Genomic DNA, 22,259 nt, shown 5'->3' on the forward strand with positions numbered 1-22,259 from the left:
AGTTTATTTCACGGGTTAGGGGTGGGGGAAGTCGGGAGAGGATGGTACATGGTGGAAAGACCAGTGGGAAATGGGGGTTGCTTTTTTCTTTCTTCTTCTTTTTTCTTTTAAGACCCTTCAAGAGGCTCCTAATCGCCAGACGGACTGGCTGGAAAGGAGCACAAATATTTACATGTACAGCTTGAGTGTGTGTCAGCCTGAGTTTACAGGGCTCCAAGTGAAGCGGATTATCCTGCGAATTCGGAGAATTTGAATTATTCAGGCTCAACAAGGCCAAGTCAGGACGCCCCCCACAAGGCCGTGGGAAGTCCTGGTCGTAGATCAGTTTGCGAAGGCAGAAGACTGCTTGTCCGCTGAGCCAGGGGGCGGTGAGCCGTACAGTCGCCCAGCACGCCCAGCTTCGTCCCCGCAGGATGCTGCGCCCAGGCAGCTCGCCCTGACCCTTGCCTTCCCTTTGGCTGTGGCCTCACCTTTCAGAGCCCCTCGCGAGAATATGAACCCTAGGTGACAGGCGCACGGGTGCTTAGCTGAAGCCTTGCTTCGCGAAGAGAACAGCACCCTTTGCAAAGCCTCGCGGCTCTCCTGGAGTCTATCTTTTGCAGGGCTGGGTCACTCCAGCCCACAGATAATTAGATAGTTAGAAAAGCAGATAGACTTTGGGGCCCAATGAATGCTGGGGCCCATTCCTGGGGGCTCCTGGCGGCTGGGGCTAATCCGGCAGTTTAGGATCTTTCGGAACTTTGAGCGCAGGGAAATAAAAGAATGGAGGAAGCAAGAATTTCCCGAGGCTTCCTCTATTCTAGGTTCTTGCACTCGGCCCAAACCAGGGATCCTGGGTCTTAGGACGCCCGAAAGGTGCCCTCTCCCGACAGCGCGCACGGCCCTCCCGTTCCGGGTCGGCGAGAACAGGCCAGGGGCGTCCGCGGCAGCTGCGCGGTTCTGGAAAGTGGCACCCTTGTCCCCAAAAGGGGATCTGCAGCACCTCCTCGACGCGAGGCCATGCGGACGCCACGACTCGGCGCACCCTCCCCGCCCTGGTCCGCGGCCCCGCCCCCGGCGGCGGAATCAGGAAGCGGTGACGTGAAGAGCCGCTGACTGGCTGCGGGCCGCAGGGATCGCCGCCGCCAGCAAATTAAGGCGCAGAGCTGCGAGCGCCCCGCACAGTGTCCTTCTCTCTTCGCTGTGCGCCCTTCGCCCGTGCTCGGGCTCGCCGGCGCGCGTCCGTTCGCAGGGTCTCTCAGTCTGTTGCTGCCTCCCTCCAGCCTGGGCCACTTCTACTGTCCCCAGCCGGGAGCGGGAGCAAGGACGCGGGAGGGGGCGCGCCGGAACCCCTGGGCTTGGCGCGGCTGATGCTCCGTCTTTGGGCAGCGCAGCCTCTGGCCCTGCCCAGCGCCCCTGTGCTTGCGCAGCCCCTTGAGCGCCGGGTTAGTTTTCTCCCTTCCTCTCCGGCTGGTTGGAAGTCGCTGCGGCTCTGGGGCTCTGCGGTCTGGGAGAAGAGAGGCCGGTGTGGAGTTTTGGAGAGGCTGGGGCTGACTTGTCCGGAGTCCCCGGCTCCTCTGTGACTGCACTTGGAAACTTTGCGCAGCGTTTCGTGTCTTTATCTCCCTTGGAGACGCTGGACCGCAGTTCGGCAGGCCCAGTCCCTGGCCAGGACCGCTCGCTGGGGGGCATGGAGTTCACTGCGTCGCCCAAGCCCCAACTCTCCTCCCGTGCCAACGCCTTCTCAATCGCCGCGCTCATGTCGAGTGGCGGCTCCAAGGAGAAGGAGGCTACGGAGAACACCATCAAACCCCTAGGTAAGTCAGTCTGTCTTGCTGTCAGCGACATGCATAAGCAGGAACGAGGGATGCTGCATGTTGGTCTGTCCCTCTCCCCTTGGCTAAGGGGAGTCTCCAAAAAGTGACGGCTCGGTGGCCACTTTTCTAGCGCGAGGCAGCATCCGACCCTTCGGCGAAAGGTCAGTCGTCGCTGGGTAGATTTTTTCCCCCTTTTTGGCACGCGTTTTCTTTAGATTTTCAGTTTAACTATTAGCGGTATTGCATCTTATATTCCGTGCTGTCGCTCTTCTTACCATTTCCCGATATCAAGTCGGATATTGGTGTGTGTGTGTGTGTGTGTGTGTGTGTGTGTGTGTGTGCGTAAATTTTTCTGGTAAGCTGTTTTAGTTCAGAAATAAATAATGACACTTCTTTTAAGACAACAGAATTTATTATGCATATAAGAGCTGCCTGTGCATTTGGAAACTAAGGAGATTGTAAGTGACTTCCTAAGAACCTGGTTTAATTTTTAATTTTCCTCCCACTCCATAGACTAAACAAAGCCAGCCCTTTAAAACCACCGTAGTGTAGAATAAGCCTTTTTTTTTTTTGCCTGCCATGAACATTTTCCTCACAGAAGCTCCAGACTTTTCAGTTTTATAACTGCCGTTATTTTCAGTTGAGGTTGGCAAAAATTATTAACCAGTAACCATTTCCCAAATTCCTCAACTTTTAGTTACACTATTTATTTAACAATTTTACCATTTATAGAACTCATTAGGCTCAGAGTAATGGGAGAGTAGAGATTATGTTCCCCTCAGGCCAAGGGAATTATGTGAGGAAGAAATTCCCCAAGATAAGTACTTAGAAATCCGTTTACAACTGAAGGAGAAGGAAGTATCTTTTAGAAAGAAGTTTCCTTATCATCACCTCTGAGTTCCCAGCAAATAATGATAGCATCTGATCATCTGGCAGACCTAAAACAGTGCAAAACAGCAGATAGTAAACTTAAGGTAATTTTTATTTTTAAACCTTCACTTTTTTCCCTTCCTTCTCCCATCCTTGCCAACATTTTGACATCTCATGCCCAAAATAAGAAGAAAAGAAGAAGAAGGGAAAAAAAGAGGAGGAAAGAAGAAAATAAGGGGGTCTGGGAAGAGAAAGAAGAGAGAAATAAAATCCCTATATCAATTTACAACCAAGGAAAAGGAAACCAGAATATCTGCAGAAAGCATAATGCCAAAAAGTCTCTCCCCCTGAGTTTGCCAAGTTTTCACTCCCTTTTCCTGGTTCTTCTCATCTACCCCCTATGTAAATCTAAACCTGCCAAAGGAATTGAAACAACAGTCAAACAAACCCCAATTGTTTAGAAACAAGCTAACTACCATTTTCAAAACTGTATCTGTGGGACTTCCCACCGTCATCTATATTCCTTTTTAGGGGATTCTTGAACTCTTTATAAGCACCTCCATCTCAATTTGGGACCTAGCAAGGAAAGAAGACGTGGGTTAAAAAATTCCTGACAGAAGTACAGACACTCAAACTGGGAAACATGCCAGCTGCACTGTCATTTAAACATTGCTTCCTTCCCTATTTATTTTCTTGAGGGAAAAAAAAACACTGTCTACCTAAATTCTAAACAGTAAAGCTGTTCTCAGCTTGTAGCACTCTCTTCTCCACATGATCTGTAAGTCTTTCCCTGAGTTTTTGAGATGGGCTCTGAAAGAATTAGCAGGCACTCTTGCCCCTTATGCTGGCCAGTTCAACAGAGTACAATTAATAACTGGAAGCCAAAGACACCAGCAGAGAAACACTAAAAGGTTCTGTTAAAAGAGAATGTGGTACCTTAAAACACTAGTGAGATTTTGAAGCAAACTGTAGAATGTGGGTCCACAGTGCCCCCAGACTGCCCATGTAAATGCATTAATTCTATTTGAAAGAGATGCCTCAGGCCAGTGGAACATTTTTAGATCATTTTTCTTCTGCCTCTACTTCCTAACCCTTACACACTGGTCATTCCTGGGCTCAGTTAGCTTACCTTTTTCAATTATCAGAAAATAAGAAAATGTCTCAGGCCGTTTGTTATTTCCCATGAAGACATCATGCAAATGTGCTTCTGAAAATATTAGGAGAAAATAAGAAGTTGCCAGGGCCTGGTTCCCTTTCTTTAAATAAATAAATAAATAAATAAATAAATAAATAAATAAATAAATAAATAATATTAATATTAGTCCTATTAATTCTTAAATTAAGACATTTTACAGGAATTGGATTATCACTGTAAGAGAAGGAAAGGTAAGTAGTCAGTAGGTTTGTAGGTTTCTTTATTTCTTGTTTGCCTATCTCATGCTGAGGAGAAGCATGGGAAATAACAGAGCATTTTATGTGATGTATACTTGTCGTATATATATGTCTGTGTGTACATATGCCTTTAGAACTTGTTTTTGATTCCTTAAAGGCACTTAAAAGAGAGTCATTTGGACATCAGCTTCACATTGCAGATTCAAGTCGTTTCTTTTCTAAGGGGTAAGAGATAATTGGGACAATTACAGAAGTCCCCCTGTATTCCGTCAAAGTGACTGATGTAGTCCCAGGCCCTTATCAGCTGTAGAGGGGAATGTTTGGTTCATAGGCAGTGAGTGGTATTCTAGCCTGGTAGTGGCTGGTAAAGTGATCGTCCTATTTTAATACCCTGCTAGCCTGGGTTTGGGATTGTTTTCTGTGCTTCCAGGACCTTTTGGGGAAACTACACACCTCAATCCTCAAGCAGTTGTTCTAAGCCAGTTCCAAAAACAGCCCCAGAGAGCCTGTCTCCTTGATACAGCCAAGCTGTGTGGTGGGTTCTTTCATAAGATCCCAGATTGGGAGGGATACTGTAAAAATCAGCTCTCATTTTAAAGCCTAGTTGGGTGCCACCCTGAGAAATGAAAGGATTTTTTTTTTTCCCCACCACATTCCCATTTTCTTCTATTCCCCTGTCCATGTTTCATTTTCTCTTATGGAGAGCAGGCTCTAAGAGGGAAGGGAAAGTTCCTTCCAAAGTGAGGAAGGTGGTAATCTCTCCATTCCTTTGGACTCCGTGGAAAAAAGTCCCTTCTGGTTGTGAAAGATGCAGGACTTGCACCAGTCTCCAGAAGTGCAAAATCTAGAATTTGGAAGGAAAACGATTGTGTTTTTATCCTTCATGATCCTTTTCCCTTTCTCCACCTCTCACATTTTATTCCCCAAAGTGGGTTCCAGTAATGGTAACAAGCCCTGGTTACAGAATTCACTGGTTTGGTTCAGCAAACAGGCACTGGGCATGTCACTACATGGTAATTGCACGCGTGTTCTATCTAGCAATGAGTCATCTCTGCTGTCCTGGTGTTTCTGAGCTAACTTTTCCATAGTTGAATCCAGGTGCTTATTTTGGTTATGTGCTTCTCCTTCCGGACCCTTTCCTTGCTTGACAGTGTCAGCTGTCATTCTTCATTCTCTTTGCCTTCAGAGCAATTCGTGGAGAAGTCGTCCTGCGCCCAGCCTCTGGGCGAGTTGACCAGCCTGGATGCTCATGGGGAGTTCGGCGGCGGCGGCAGCAGCAGCAGCCCGTCAGCCTCGCTGTGCACAGAACCGCTGATCCCCACCACCCCCATCATTCCCAGCGAGGAAATGGCCAAAATCGCCTGCAGTCTGGAGACTAAGGAACTCTGGGACAAATTCCACGAGCTGGGCACGGAGATGATCATCACCAAGTCGGGCAGGTAGCTGGGCCTCTGCGGGAAGGTCGGGAGTGGGTACAAGCGGATGGCGCTCTGGGAGGCTTGGGGCGCTTCCAGAAACTGGCTGAAACCCCGCTGGTCATGGAGTACGGAGAGGAAGCTTCACTCCAAGGATGGTTTCTTTCCTTCAACTTACCTTTGGAAAGGGCTGCGGAGTTGAGTCTACTAGTTTGCATTCTCTGGATCTGACCCTGGGGAGTTCCACCTTGGCTGGAGGAGAAAAGGCAAGGGGAGGGCGAGGTCTCCTGCGCTCCCTGCAGCCGGGGCTCTGGAGGGAAGCGGAAACTCCCGGGTGCTGATAGGGACTGCAGGGGTCTCGTGCCCCGCTGCAGGGGATTTACTGTAGAAATAGCTGGCCCATCCCCCTGGCCTGCGGGGGTGCGGCTTCCGGGTTTATGGGCCTCAGTTTGCAGAGGCCGCTAACTCCTACTAAAAAAAAAAAAAAAAAAAGATACCTGGGCGGGAGAGCGAAATTTGAAACGACAAACCGAAGGCTTGCTGGCACAGCTGGCCATAACTAGAGGGCGAACACCAAGCCACAGGGATGCAGGCAGCTGCCCTGTCCTCGGGCTGGGCTAGGGGGTTGGTGGTCCACGGAGACCTAACCTTCGAACCCCCACCTCTCGGCCTTTGGCCACTTGGCGCCAGTGAAGTTTCTGGAATGAGGGGTGGGTTTCGCGACCCTGGAGACTCGGCCCTGCTTGATCGTTCAAACCGTGTTTGGGCTTTTCCCTAATCACAGACCTTCGTGGGTTTTAGCCAGGAGGACTCAGGTAAAGGTGACGCTTTTTTTGGCTTTACAAGACATAAAAGGGATTGAGGGGCCGGGTCGGGAGGGGGACTTTTCCTCCCACCCCAATTCATTTCAGCTCCTTAGGCACAGTGAGCTTGGGCCGAATCTCTCTGTCTCCCCGTGTTAGGAGAATGTTTCCAACCATCCGGGTGTCGTTTTCGGGCGTGGACCCTGAGGCCAAGTACATAGTCCTGATGGACATCGTCCCGGTGGACAACAAGAGGTACCGCTACGCCTACCACCGCTCCTCCTGGCTGGTGGCCGGCAAGGCCGACCCGCCGCTGCCCGCCAGGTTGGTGCCCCCGAGTTTTCTCCGGAGCAAAATGCGTGTTGACCTTGCTGCTAAAAGTCTCTGCCCCGGTGGTTTGAATTTTAAGCAGATCTGTGCTTAAAGCCCCCAGCTCTGTCTGATCAGAGAGCATTCCAAGCCCACACAGCAGGACTGACTACACAAAATATGGGTTAGCCTCTGAGAAAGACAGAGTTTGTGCATAGATAAAGCACTCTCTTTACACTTAATTTTCATCGTGGTTTGTTTTCCTTAAATTTTAATTTGAATATTGGTTAGAAATCTGGACCTATTTCAAATGGCACTTCTCATTTCTAATTGGCTATTTTAAATGGGACCGAATAAGCCTACTGATGAAGTGTCTGCCCTCCGGTTCTTTATAGAAGGGTGCATTATGTAGTAAAGTGGTTGCTTATGGTAAATAATGTGAAAGTGTGACTATATCTATACATAATAAACATTATTTTGGATAAAATTTGGTTTTTGATAAGTAAAGGGTTCAGAGATTTCAGTAATTAAAGCAAACTGTATTTCCCCTCCTTACTAAATTTAGTGGATGAATATAATTAAATATTACATTCAATATTGTAATCCAATATTGCAAAATGTTTCCTTTTTGTGAAATGTTATCCTTTTATATATCAGGGATCATATATGTTCCATCATTATAGTATCATTCCTAATGATGTTTTTACCAGGAATACCCTTTTAGAAAAAACACATGCAATCCTTTTACTGTCTCTTGCTTTCCCCAAATGAATATTTGGGGGACTGGGGAGAGCATGTATTTCCTTTTTTTGCAAGTATAGGCTGTTGGTTAGAGGAATTTAACTGCATACTTTAGTACCAAAGAATATTAGCTGACAACATTTAGGGTTCTAAAATCAAGTCTACAGCTTTTAAGTTGTTTGATGACTAATTTTTTTTTGTACTTGATTGTGAAAGCTCATATCAGGGCTAAGAATTTACTTAATTTGTAGATTTAGGAGCATCAAAATTATAGCTGGATCCTTGTAAGTGTCTAGTTGGAATCTTGCTCAAGACACAGAATCAAAATGGACAATTTACACATATGGTTCAGATGAATATTAAGCTTAATTAGTAGTTGATCATATTAACAAACATACATTTGCTAATTGTGCAAGAGAAGGGATTAAAAACAGAGCCTCAGAAATTTTCTTTTTACAAGAGACTAGGAAGAGTATCTTCCTGACCCTTCCAAATCAGTATATTAAATAACAGTCAGGACTAAGGATTTTCTAAAAACAGCTTTAGTTGATTTTTTTTTTTAATTAAGCAAGATTCACCCTTGTTGTAAGGGATATTAAAATGAATAGAAATCATATTCTCTACTTTTGACTACGAAATAGCCTATTTACTATTCTTTTTGAGCTTCCTTGGCTGAGTGGATATTTGTAATATTGTTTTAAACCAAACATAAGAATAGGAAAAGAGAGAAAGTATTTTTTTAGCAGATTCTGAACCATTTTTTTTTTTTACAAGTTTCTTTTCTTTTTTTGCTTTCCTCTCAGAAGTTTATCACTCTTATTTAACATACATTTTCTTCCTATCTGAAGGTATGGAGAGCTGGTGCAGGCCAGCAGGACTTTGGAAATATGACATGTCCTGTTTATGTCACTAATCTGTTCTGGTTGGAGAAAGAAAGGGCAAACTAATACACTATCTCAACTGAAGCACGTTTAAGCTATTGCTGGAATTTTAAGCTCTAGGGGCCTTGAGAGAGGAGTGGCTTCCTATATGTTTTTTCGTTCATCCTATGTCAGCTTATTTATGTGGATATTAAATTTAAAAATGTTTAGGGTATTGTGGGATGGAAATAGGCTAGATAATTTAAACAACTACTCTTTTATTATTATTATTAAAAGAAATAATTTACTAAATTTCCTAGCTCCCTAAGAGAAAGCTGAAGAATTTGGGAGGCAAGAATTTTTGTGTTGGTGGTAGAAATTCCTTGGGGTTCTAAGTGTTTGAAGCATTTTATTTCAGACTGAAATTCATTGGTCAGTTGGTACTAATCAGAAGAAATAATGCTTGATAATATCATTTTGATCTTAAAAATGGGTAAAACATTATACATGATCTAAAATTTTCACATAGAACGTTTGCTTTTCTTTAAACTAATTGGTAATGTAAATATATTAATCTCTGTTTAATTTGATTGCATATAGTGAATATGATACTTAAAGGGGGAGCAGCATTTCAGCAACTTCTAGGACTAAAAATATTTTTGGACTGTTTTTGGTGGGGGCTGGGGGAGCACTAATCCATAAAATAGCTGCACCTATGCAGTCTTGGAGGGAAGATACTTGAAAAGCTACTGTTGTGTTATCAAAGAATATTTTAACTGAAAGGCAATTCTGAACACTCCTAAAGGCAATCAAACAAACACTTCAAGCTGTTACATTTTTCTATGGGACTGATGAGAATCCTGGGTGCAGTCAGCCTTACTTGTGTTTTGTTTGTGGTGAGCTTTGTGAGGTTCAGCATATGTACCTAATTCCTCTATTCTTAGTCTTCTGCATGATAAACCATGGCGCAAATTTCTTGTCCTTTAAGTGAATATTACCAAGGAAGGGTTTTGAGACTTTCCTTCCCTGCCTTTCTAGTTCCTCGCAATCCCAATCAAAATGTTTTCTGTTCAATTGTAGTTGTAAGGATCCTATAAGAAATTTTAAATATGGATAACCTAACACAAGATGAAGTAATCTGTCCAATTAAATCAAGGATTTTGCTTCCCACCCTGACCTCAGAAAGGTTTTGGTAGAGAGGATACCAGGTGTGAGATTCAGAAAGGGTTGTACTTAATGTCATGGCTGCAGGTAGAATAAATAGCTTGTGTTTAACACTGTGAGTAAGAGACTGCATTGTACTTAACAGTTGTTCAATAAATGAATATTTTCCCCATAAAGTTTATTTTTTTTCTTAATTTCTTTGCAAATAATAAATTGAGTAATTTGGAGCTTTGTCTGGCTTGTTTTCACTTTCATTTAGTGAGCACTTAATAATAAGATATGTTGAAAGTAGAAATGTTGAAGGTAGCAAGAGGAACTGATTTGATCTCTGATCTATTAAAATTCCCATGTCACTCTATTAAAATTACTTTGTCTTGGAATATAAAACTGTAAACTGAACCACCTTTAAGTTTACATAAATGGATTCTCGAAAAGTGTTTCTTCTTTTAAATTCTTCCTGGTTTTATTGCTTTTTAGTGATACTTATTATTAGGGTCTTATTATGCAATTAGTATAACCTAATCTTTCTTTAAAAAATACTAACAACAATACAATTTTATATTTGATAGAGGTGGGACAATAACTGACCAGAAGGGTGGGGGAAAAAAAACTAAAAAAAATGGCTCATTCAAATTATGGTTGAAAATTTATTCAGTATTCTTCCTTTTAGATTATGGGTACATGAATAAATACTGTTAGATGGTTTGAGTCATTTAGCATTGCTTTGTTAATAAATTTGACATTTTGGGAGGCAAGTAAAATTCACCATTTATGTGAGGTTTATGTGCCCTATAGAACCAGAACATTTTATAACCCACAAAGAACAGAGTTTTTAAAAATGTCTCAATAATTTTCTTAGGCTGTATGTGCACCCAGATTCTCCTTTCACTGGTGAGCAGTTACTCAAGCAGATGGTGTCTTTTGAAAAAGTGAAACTCACCAACAATGAGCTGGATCAACACGGCCATGTAAGTACAATGCCTCTGAGAGGAAAGGACAGATCATGCAAAACTTTCTCCTACAAATTCCCTCCCTCTCACCTTCCCTCCTCCTCCATTACTGTGTCATCTTTGAGAACATTTGCATGTGTTCCTTAGGGGATCTTGACTGTTTTGGAGAGATGATTTACAGGGATGCCACATGCCATTACTAAGTCAGGGGGCCAAGGACCTTCATTCTGTGGATTCCCTCAGCAGAGGGAATAAGTATTTTGAAGGCTACTGCAGCCTGTTCTTGGGTTAAACATCCCCTCTCTGTCAGTGGTATATCAGTTAACATAGCATGAAGGTTAACATAGCATGAAGGGAAAGGGCTAAGATGTCCAACAGGGGGTTTCCAAAGTGTGCTCTAAAGAACACATTCATGTGACATGCAGTGAAGGGATTTTATGTCCAAATAAATTTGGAAAAGTTCTCTTTATTCATTGTGTATCCACTTTGTGGAGAGTCTCATGAAAAAGCATTAAAAAGTCCTGAAATTGAAAACAAAACAGTTTGACTTTGTGTCAGGAGTTCATTAAATTGTGGAACAAGATAATTAGAACAGAGCTCTTATCAATAGTTAAGAGCAAATAACCCTCTGCATTTGATAAGATTCATTTTTAAGGCCTTGTCTGCACTACTATTCCATGTTTTTCAAACAAAGATTCATCTAAAAATTCTGTTTCAGATTTCATGCTAAGGAAACTTTAACCTCTCCAGACAAGCATACATCCTTTTTTTTGATGAGGAAAAGACTTTCTTTTTTGCTTCTGTTGCCAGAAAACTGATGGCTATTTTTATATTTGCTTTCTTTGGCTTAAATATTGTGATATATATCTTACCCCCTTTATTAAGTATCTTGTCACTTAAGGTTTCAGTTTTTACTGTCTCTATGCAATTCATAGGAAGTGTTTCAAAATCTTTCTCAAAGAAGATGGGAATAAGTGGTTAATAAATCAGAGAGCTCTAGATATGGCTTCAAATGGGTGAATTGGACCTGGAACCAAGTAAATCACTTTAGGCATTGCCACCCTCCACTGGCCCGCAGGAGACCTTATTTATCATGACCACGCCAGGGTAATCAGGTTAACTCATGACTGCTGGTGGCAATGTTGGGCTCTTGGAAGTAGGTTAGCAGGCTTCTGGTATTTTATGTATTGGAAAAAATAATTGACCTTTATCTTTAAGGACGTTGGCATAACTGTCCTTTTTTTTTTTAAGCGGTTCCCATTGACATATTTTTAAAATGAAGTATGTGAGTGATATTTTCTGTAAGTCAGTGATCATTGTTAATGTCTTTCATATTAATTTTTTTTTTTTGGCTTTAGTGAAGTCTTTGAAGGAAGAAAGGAAATTCTTTTGTGATTCTGTTGTTTTCCGTATGTGAAACTTTTAAAGGATTGTTTGCTTCTTTCCAGAAAGATTTGAGAGTCCATTTTGAGATCAGCTATCCTGAATCAAAATGTTTTTCTTATAGAATCAGCATCAGGGGTGGGAAAAGCACTAGATTGAATTTCAGGAGCCCTGGGTTCTAGGCTTGTTGTGCTAAGACTGGACTTCAACAAATTGTTTAATCTTAGATGTTTCCTGTTCATTTTGGCTTTAAAAATTTTGTGATTTATTATAACCCCATGCCACCAGAATCAGTGTGTTCTGAAAAGCTCGAAGAAATATTTTAAAATTTTGTGTTGCTAAAACAATTTCTTTGAATCAGTTCTGAAGAAGCCCCTCTTATGGATGCATTTTTGGTTTTGTAACAGAAAAGTTTCTTTCCAGAAGGTCATTTCTATTTTTTTTTTTTTAAACTTATTTTTGGGTTTGTGGTCCAGGAATCGAACCTGGGTCTCCTGCATGAAAAGCGGGCATTCTAACCACTAAACTACCCATGCATCCCAGAGGTTTATTTCTTAAACAAAGCAGAGCGATATTTCTTTTAGTGTTCCCTGGCCCCTAGAGGATTTGAGCAAAGAGTCTAGGAGCCCTGGGTTCTGACACTCAGTATGGGGGTCTGAGTATGCCCAGTGCCCTTTCCCAAAAGGAAAAGTTTATGGGTTTTGCATTTTGGTGTGTGTTTGTGTGTTTGTGTGTGTGTGTGTGTGTGTGTGTGCTGTGTATGAGAGAGAGGGGGAGACCTGAAAATTCCTTAGAGGGATTCTGCTAGGTCCTTGGGTGTGTGGACGACATAAAATATGAACCCTGTGATCTAGGAAAGACAAACCCAATTCTGTAGATACACATAGCTGTCTGGGGGGCAGAGCAGAAGTTGTGGAGAACCTTTTATATCTGGAAGTGAATTTTGTTGCTCAGATTACATAATGGTAAATTATAATATTTTAATTAAAAGATACACAAAAATGACTACCTGTTTACTCCCCATTAACCAGATAGGTAGTATTTGGCATTTTTTACTAGCAGTGGAATGGAAGCTGGCTATCACTATTTTTCAGGTTTATTTTTATAACTGGAAGTTAGAAATCAATGAAGCTGTTGGATCTAATAATAAATTTCACAGTTACTGAGCCCTTTTACTATTTGCTTCGTGCCTTTACAAAGGTTATATCATCTAAACCTCATTACAGCGCTATGAAGTTTTGTATTTGAGAAAACTGCAGGTTGGACAGTTGAAATTGTTCGACCCATGATTAAAGTACTCAAAAGTGGTGGTGTCAGGATTTCAACCCAGACCTTTCTAAATTAGACTTTTTTTTTTTTCCCCGAAAAGCAATCTGGCCTCTCAGAATATATAATTTCTTGTTTTAGACCATCCTTTGGTCTATCCAGACTAACAAACAAACCCATCTTTTAAGACTTAGTTAAAAATAAATAAATAAAACTTATCCTCCAGATGATTTTTCTTTTTGTCTGATCATTGGAAAGTGGATAGTTGAAATAACTCGTATTATTTACAGTCGTTTTGGTAAAATGCGATTCACAGCCATGATTCTGAGAATCTCGTGATAATGATTTACCTGAAGAATTTGAAACTTCCGACTTTCTGTTTTTTGGGGCTTTTTTCCCCTGATTTTTGGCCTTTTCAGCAGTCGTATGTAAGGATTTAAAATGGAGTTCTTCCTGCTTCTTGGTTGTAGATAATTTTGAACTCAATGCATAAGTACCAGCCACGGGTGCACATCATTAAGAAGAAAGACCACACCGCCTCGTTGCTCAATCTCAAGTCTGAGGAATTCCGAACCTTCGTCTTCCCCGAGACAGTCTTTACGGCGGTCACTGCCTACCAGAATCAGCTGGTGAGTGTACAGTTCACAGTTTACTTCCTACGTAAGATACGGATGTAGAAGGTTCTTTGCTTTTCTGGAAGGGAAGGGATATCCCAATACTGTGAAGTGGTCGCTCACTTGGGAGGCAGCCTTTCAGTAGCAGCCCTAGGGATATCTAAGAGAATGTTGAGTGACCATGGCTCAAAGTCATAAAGAGCTGTATGATACTAGCTTTTCTAGGGTTTTGTACTCCCAGCCAAGTTGTCCACTGCCCACTCCCCTGTCCCCAACCCACCCCAAATTCTCTTCTTCGACAAATTACCTCCCTTCTTCTCCTCCTTCTCATAGAATCCTGTAACATATATAACCATATACTCATAGCTTCATAAAATTAGGAATTTTGATTTTTCTTGCTAAATTATATATTCATATATCCTAGCCACTTGCCCAAATGGCTGATACTTTACTTTGTGAAGCTTGTTCAGCTGTCACGAAGGGTGAGATAATTCTAGTAAAAGGATTTTAAATAAGTTTAATCTCTCTTTAAGATTAAAAAATTGCGATATGTAAACAGTTGCATACTTAATTAACATCATTGATATGCAGTTTCTATTACTGAATTATTTATTTTCTGTTCTTTGTTGTATACCATCTTTAAAACTTATGCATTTCTTCATCCATAAGGTTAAATCTGACTCAATAAATATTTATCAAGGGCCTAACAAGTACAGGTGCTGTTAGACTCTTTCCCATACCTTTTCTTCTTTCACAGTCAGCATAACCCTGCAGGCTGTTAGCACTCTGTAGGTGAGGAAGCAGAGGCCAAGAGAGGATAAGTAACTTTTCCACAGTCACCGAGGACCAGAACTAGAATTCCTTTTTGATATAGTTCAGTCAAAAGGAATCACATTCTCAGTTTATTTGGAAAAGTTCAGTTGTTCAGAACCTCTCCAGGGCTTTGTGTCTTGCTTTTGCTTTATGAGTTACTGACAGCCAGGCCGTCGCCCTCCTCTCAGGTCGATGTTGTTATGCTTTGGGTTCTGAGTGAGTGACTGTTAGGTGCTGTCTGATTGATGTCTCAGAGTCCCGCGTGGGGTTGGCCAGCCAGAGGAGAATTGAGGCAGGGTCTCTCAGGAAAAGCAAGCAGGTGAACATGGAATCCCAGGGAGCCCTGTGCACATGAGGAAGTGGAAGCCCAGAGAAAGAATGTGGGCAGATGGCCCAAGTGGATGTTGTCTGTAAGGCTCATGAGCCTGTCACATCAGAGTAGGTTTCATTTCGCCACGATAAGTGCCATATTTCTTACATGTAAACCAGAGCTAACAACTGGGTGGAATATCTTAGGGACTTGCTGTGAAGATCAAATGAGATAATGTGGGAGAAAATGTCTTTGACAACTGCAACGTGCTCTATATGTAAGGCATGTGGTTACTATTTGGCTGTCTTGGGACCGTCAAAAAGGGAGGTTGTCACCATTTGGATTTTAAAATCTTAGTGGTATATTTTTTAATGAAATAAAATATATAATTTTTTATATATTTATTTATACTTGTTATCATGCTAGTAGTCTTAGAGGAAAAGCAAAGTGTTACAATTTTTGAATTATCTCCAAGTTTACAACACAAGAGTAGAAACTTTGAGAGAATGCCCAAGCTAAAAATGTATGTAGATTGCTGCCCACAAAGTTCTAAAACATGAATGCTGTTTCTCTGGGACTCTGGAACCACTGAAACCAAAAAATCCTGTTTTTTAATTTATTTGAAGGGTCGTGGAATGCTGACATGATAGGCTTAGAAAAGATTCCTGAAACTTTCAGTTCATTTTATACTAATTGAATTTATAGCTTTTATACTATACAACATTAGATTTATACTAATTCAAGAAACCCTGTTGATTTTTGGAAATTAATAAAAACTTGTCATATGGAAGCTTCATAGCTTTTATTAAAATTCTGTATAAAGAGAATCAAAGCTAAGAAGAGGTAAATTATATGTGTGTGTTTAGTGAAAATAACAACACAGAACAAAATTAAAGGACATTTCTAAGTATAACGCCTTAGACTTGGTTTAATAAGTGAAAAAGTAAGTTTGAATAAATGATGTCAGGGCTTCTCAAACCATGGTACACTGGAATAGGAGGCTATTATCTTAATAATAATAACAGCTACCATTTGGGTGCTTACTATGTACAAGGCACCGTTTGAAGTGCATTATCTTATTTAATCCACACAATGATATTATGAGATAGGAACAACAGTGTTATGGTTCTGTATTTTACCATTGTGAAAATTGAGGCATGGAGATGAATAACTTGTCCAAGGCAACCTTTCTGCTCCCAGCTTAGATCTGAACCAGGTGATTGGATTCAGAGGTGCTGTTCTCGACCACTCTGCTATATCCTCCTGCTGTCCCCAAGAAAGCAGGGCATCACCTCCTCTTGGCTTTTGACCTGGGAGGACTCCGTGACATTTTTTTGTTTGTTTTTTTTAATGGGCAGTCTCTGGGAATCAAACCAGGTCTCCGGCATGGCAGGTGAGAATTCTGCCACTGAGCCACCGTTGCACTGCCCTCCATGACATTCTTTTGAAAGGGTTTCAATTGTTTGTGTTCTTTTTTTTCCCAAAAAATGCTCATTGTTTTTCTACTGTGTACAGGGCACCGTTTATACTGCAGAGCAGCGAGTGTAACCTGGGGACAGTCATCCTAAGATGGAGGTCCAAATATCAACCAGCGCTCACTGCATCTAATATGAGCCGCACACTTTAATTATATTATCTCATTTAATTCTTTTTTCCCCACTCAACTTTTTATTTAGAAATATTTCAGATCTATACAAAGTGAAGAATTTCAGTTATATACAAAATGGTAAAATGAACCCCCGTGTATTCTCCACCTGATTCGACAATTAATATTTTGCTATATCTGCTTCGATTCAGTTTCTTTCTCTCCCCCTGAAACATTTGAAACTAAATTGCATGCATCATGAAATTTTACCTCCAAATACTTATGTAAGTATGTCCTAAGAATAAGGACATTATTTTTATAACTGTAATACTGCTATCACAGCAAAGAAAATTAGTAACAATTATTGTCTGATATCATCTAATATTCAGTTCATATTAGAAAAATTTCCAGTTTGGGCCAATAATGTCTTTTATAACTTTTCCCCCCTCTGAACTAGGATCCAGTAAAAATTAATGGTTTGAATCTATTACTTTTAATAAAAAAAAGTCTGTCCACATTCCCCCCCTCAATATAAGAAAAAATTCTGACATCCTCTGAAGAAGGTCCAATGAGCAATATTTGCAGATGAAGAAACTGAGGTTCAGAGTGGTTAAGACACTCAACCAAGGTCACAAATCTAGATGGTGACAGACTCAGCATCATGAGGTTCTGATCATCTGGCTCTTAATTTTAACTATTTGGAGGCACCAGGGTAAATTGTAAGGCCAAAGGAGTGACCAATGACAGTCTCAAAAGGTTTGAAAACTGAATTTGAAAATGTTGCTAAATTAGAATAGGTTAAGATGCTAATAAGCATATATTCCAACACCCGTTGCCACTCTTGCAACTGTTTATTTCTAATTGAGAATGTAAATGGACTCAAAACCCTGCCATCAGTGCTCAGCTGTCCTATACTGAATCATTAAATACAAAGATTAATATGATTAATATATCATTTCATTGCTAAATTACCCACAATGGAAGCAACTAAACTTAGAATTCATTTTATGAATAAATCCTGCTTTATCTCTATGCATCCACTGTTAAAACCACAGTCCCTAGCAAAAGCCATGTAGATTGGAAATTCAATTAATAGCCAAAGATTTGATTTGGTGTACTAATAGGCCCATTTTACAAATGGTTTATAAACCTCATAAAGCTAATCAAAATTCATATAGCAAGTGCTCAGTAAATATATGTTAAATGAATAAATCAATTTGGAGTTTAGCATTTCCATAGTCCTATACCATTTTCTAAAACTACCCCTGCTTGTTTCTAGGCTTCTCACATCTCCTTCACCATTATACCACATGTGTTAACTAATTTTCCTATTGCAAATGTATACTATATATAGTAAATAAACAATTTAAGTATATACTATATATAATATAAATATTTGGGTTTTTTTGGTCCACAAAGAACAAAGAGGGAAAAGAAAGTTCTATTTCTTATCCTAAGAATAAGGACTTCTATTTCTCTTAAATTTGAGGTAAAACTGTTATTTTTATATCTATTATGAATCAAATCAGAGTTTCCAGTAGAATTTCTGAAAAAGCTTCTTGTTTATGGTGGCTGTGAATTTTATTTATGAGCATGAGCAATGAAAATGGGACCTTTTTTGCTATTTCTTTCTCTGCTTTTTGTGAGAGAATAATTGCATTTCTTTACATTATTAGATAAAAGCTAAATACATTACACTTTCAACAAACTATTTCATAATTTAAGATTTAAAGGTCAAGCGTTATTTTTGAACAGGCAAACCGTTGTTGTAGAGTTGAAGTGTAGGTCAGGCTTCATTTTTAAATGCCTTTAGACAGCTCTTTTCCTGATAATTGGAGAAATGGTCTCTGAGGACCAATTTCACCTTGTGGCTAGGAACCTAGCTAGATTTTAGTGTCCAGTGATATCACAATGAATAATGACCAATGGAAAAGGTTCCCTTTTCTTTGGCACAGCTGGCAGTGTCAAAACTGGCCCTCCAGGTATGCATAAACATTTATCTATAGATAATAGCAATATTGAAGGAGTGAATTTTCTGGTTAAGAAATGCATATTTTATATTACTGAGATAATTCATGAAAAACAGGGATGTATTTTAGCCTAAATGTGGATGCACAGTAAACCTCAGGATATCTTAAGCACATTCTGCTATTCTGCCCCATTAAAGCCTTCTCTTCATGAAGTTACAAACGTTGCTGCTTTTTACATTTGTTTTTAAGTTATAAGGGAGCCATACCTGTGGTTTCATATGGGTTCTCTACATGCAGTGTTTGGTAGGTGATTAATTTTGCTTCTTTTAGTATCACTTCTAATACAGGCGATATTGTTCAAGCAGTATTACAAGCTGCAGGCATCCTATATTAGGGAATAAATGAAGAGAGTGACCAATTGAAATCACTGTCTTAACTCAGCTACTTTCTCTCATTTCTCACAGGTGTAGTTTTTTCAGTTATGCCAAATTTCATAAAGGGATGTAAAACATTGTCTTCAGAAATGAATTGCTTTCCCTATTTCTACTGGTTTTATTCATGGCCTTTAAAAATATTTATCTGAAATGTTAAAATTTCACTTTTTAACAATTTTTTAATTTTATATTTAGAAAAACAAAATGAATTGCTCTTTATGTAAACTCAAGAAGAGTTTCACCTAATCTGTAACCAGTTAAAGAACAAATCATGTTTCTGACTGCTTGTTCTTGAATTAAAGCTCAGTAAACGTTTCTGAGGTGCTTATTGTGGATACTCAAAAAATACTCAGAGGCTGGAGATCTGACGATGGCATCGGGGCTCACTAACAGGTTTAACCCATGACCTCTGTGTTTCTCTTTAATATTCCACAAAACCTATTTGGAGCCCCAATACAATTTTAGTCATAATAAATCTACTCAGATTTTCCCTCCCACTTCTAAAAGCAATTGTTCCTCCCAGGTATTAGGTAAGAGGATCCATAGATAAAGTAAATGCCAGATTATTTTCTTGAGCTCCTTTTCTAGTTAGTGCATTGAAATGAAATCGTTGCTGGTGAATCTGAGCCTATGACAGCACTTGGACTATTCTTGCAACTTTTCTGTAGCTTGGAAATTATATAAAAATGAAAACTCCTGGGAATTATGAAAGATGGACTACAATGATGTTGGAAACAGACCATTCTAATAATGAAAGAAAATTCCAAAGAAATCTGAAAACTCACATTGAACTTAACTCACATTCTTATTCTAAGTTATGGCACTAATATTAGATGTGGCAGCACATCTATTCAACAACACACATGTTTTGAAAGTGTGTATTCTCTATGTGGTATTAGGGTACTGTAGAATTTATAACTGCAGTTGTCACATCTCTGGGCCCATAGACTTTTACTTTTTGGAAATATGAGGAATAACAAATAAAACCCTCAAATTCTTTTCAGGGACAAAGTGAACCAAAAGTCCTTCTTTAGCTATTACGAAAAATAGATAACGCTTTTATACTTTTATCCATTTTTTGGTAGTAAGTCAAAACTTGATATTATTCACATTTTAAAGGAATGGCTGCAAAATAACTACTTTTTTTCCATTGGATAAGTTTTCTACCACTGTCTCCAGAAAATTTTCCCAATGGAAAATCCATTCACTTTTCAGTTTTATATATGTACTATTTGAAGCAAACCTTAATTTTATAGCTGTACCCCACAGTCTCGGTTTGAAATTTTCATCTGGATTTGATTTATCCTTAACATCACTAACTGTCTTAGTTTCCAAGTATCACAAACTGGGTGGTTTCAAATTGCATAAATGTATTGTCTCACAGTTCTGGAGGCCATAAATCTTGAATGAAGTGTTAGAATGGCTGTGCTTTCTCTGAAGTCTGTCAGGAAGGATCTATTCCCTGCCTTTCTCCCGGTCTTTGATGATGGCCAACAGTCCTTGGCATTCCAATCTCTGCTTCCATCTTCATATGGCCATTTTCTCTCATCTCTGTTTTCCTTTCTCCTTTTTCTAAGGACACCAGTCATTCTGGATTAAAGACCCACCCTATTCCAGTATGACCTCATTTCAACTTCCCTAATTCCATCTGTGTCAACCCTATCTCCAAACAAGGTCATCTACAGAGGTACTGGGCATTCAGATTTTAAAATATCTTCTGGGAAACACAATTCATCTCCTAACACCATCCCCGCAGTGGCTCTCCTGCAACCCTCCTTTGTGCCAATTAAATCCACCTTGAGTTCTGGTCAGCTGTGCATCTCCCTGCCTGCTCCCTGGAATTTTACGCTTCATTAGGGCAAAGACCACATGTTCTTTATCTTTGTACCCTCCAGCGTCTAGCACAGTGCCTGACGAGTCATCAAGTCTCAGTTAATATTTGTTGAATGAATTATAATGTTGGGAAAACGTTTCCATGAACTATAAAAGCGCTTTAGAAATATAAAGCATTTTAACTTAAATTATTCAATAGAAAGTGACATAGTTCCTGACCTTAGGGATTTTAACATGTTGTTGGTATCTTATAATCTTTGAACATACTGATTGCTTGGACTTGAGAAGAAATTTACAATTTATTTCAAACGAATGAATTTTTTTCTCTTTCTTCTTGAAAATTGGCCTTTAAAACTAAATTCCTGTCTGAATGAATGCCTAAAATAGGCTCCACCCTTCAGAAATCCATGACTATTAAAATGGTAGTCCTGTATGAGAGAAGGTTCTCTGCATGCTCTTGATAGCAACATTTCAGAAGCAAACACAGGGGTTTCCTGTGTATTTCTTTATATGCATAGCTGTTGCTATCCGCTGAAAACAGATTTCTTATGTATCTAGCTTATTTCCTTCCCTGTTTACCAGTTTCCATTTATTAAACGGAGAAGGAAATTAGCTATTTTCTTTAGCTAACCTGAAGTCATTGTTAATGGGCTGAAGTTGAACATTTCTGAGACACTGTTCAGTGTCTTTAAAGATTGATATTTTTAAAGAATGAATCTTATAACTTGCCAATATTACTGCTAGAGAGGAAGCAGTCTCTTTGGTCAGGGGAGCATGAGAGAAAGGTGCCATTTTAAGCGAAGTAAATAGCTTCTTTACACCTTGTACATTGGTTTGGCTATGTTAAGAAAACTTGAAAGTGAAAAATGTGTTCTGATTTTGTAATAAAAAAGCAGTTATCTATGTATTATTAGTTTAAAGTGAACTATAAAGGGAAAGTTGCTTTTTGACAAAATAATATTTTGAACATCTATTTTGATTACATTTACTCCTGTGAAGAAGAAATACATGCCTCCATCTATAACTTTTCTCTCAGTTAAGGATATTCTGAGTGTGTCCCTCTCTAAAAATTAAAGTAGATTCTGATTTTGATATTAATGAGCTAGGACTCTCTTTAAAAATTACCTGGTTCTAATGAAGTGACTAACTGGCTCTGTCTTGCTACTTAGCCTCTTTGTGCCTCAGTTTGACCATCTGTCCTATGAGGGCAGGGACCGATGGTCAATAAATTTCCTTTCAGCTCTAGCATTTAGGTGGCAAGTATCTTTGAATCAGTATTTCCTGTGGGGTTTTTTGGCATGTGTTTTGTTGTTGTTGTTATTGTTGTTTGATTAGATTCACAATCTAATGCATTTTCCTTTGGAGGAGCAGGGCATATGATTTAATGGATCTTTCTACTTTAATATTAAACCTTTGAGAATTAAGAGTACTATAGCACAGACACTTAATACTTACGATTGTGATTCATTTCTTATTAGAAACTGTTTTTCCCATATAAGTATAGAGTTTTATAAATAACATATGGACAGATAATAAAAGATGAAGTAGTTTGATTCTATTTTAGTTGATTAGAAATAAGAACAGGATTACATTCATATCCTGAACATTTTATATCATGTCTATTGATATAGTATTGAATTATTGATTATGCAGCCATTATTGGCCATTTTTTCTTTTTTATCTGTTTGGTATGTATATGTGTCCAAGGTATTAACAAAGGATATTGCCCAGTCACACTGAGGCAGCATTCT

The 22,259-nt window shown here is 39.7% G+C and overlaps 1 protein-coding gene across 1 annotated transcript in view; it reads left to right on the plus strand.

The window, feature by feature from the left end:
• The first annotated feature begins 1,218 nt into the window (after positions 1–1,218).
• TBX20 (T-box transcription factor 20) overlaps positions 1,219–22,259 on the plus strand; it is a 62,063-nt gene continuing 41,022 nt past the window's right edge. Inside the window, exons 1-5 of the mRNA XM_077119988.1 lie at positions 1,219–1,796; positions 5,245–5,497; positions 6,436–6,600; positions 10,210–10,318; positions 13,420–13,578. Coding sequence (XP_076976103.1) covers positions 1,670–1,796; positions 5,245–5,497; positions 6,436–6,600; positions 10,210–10,318; positions 13,420–13,578 — 813 coding nt within the window. The 5' untranslated portion in view covers positions 1,219–1,669. The remainder of the gene's footprint in view (positions 1,797–5,244; positions 5,498–6,435; positions 6,601–10,209; positions 10,319–13,419; positions 13,579–22,259) is intronic.

Source organism: Tamandua tetradactyla, chromosome 1 (genome assembly GCF_023851605.1).
Source record: "Tamandua tetradactyla isolate mTamTet1 chromosome 1, mTamTet1.pri, whole genome shotgun sequence".
NCBI lineage: Eukaryota > Metazoa > Chordata > Mammalia > Pilosa > Myrmecophagidae > Tamandua > Tamandua tetradactyla.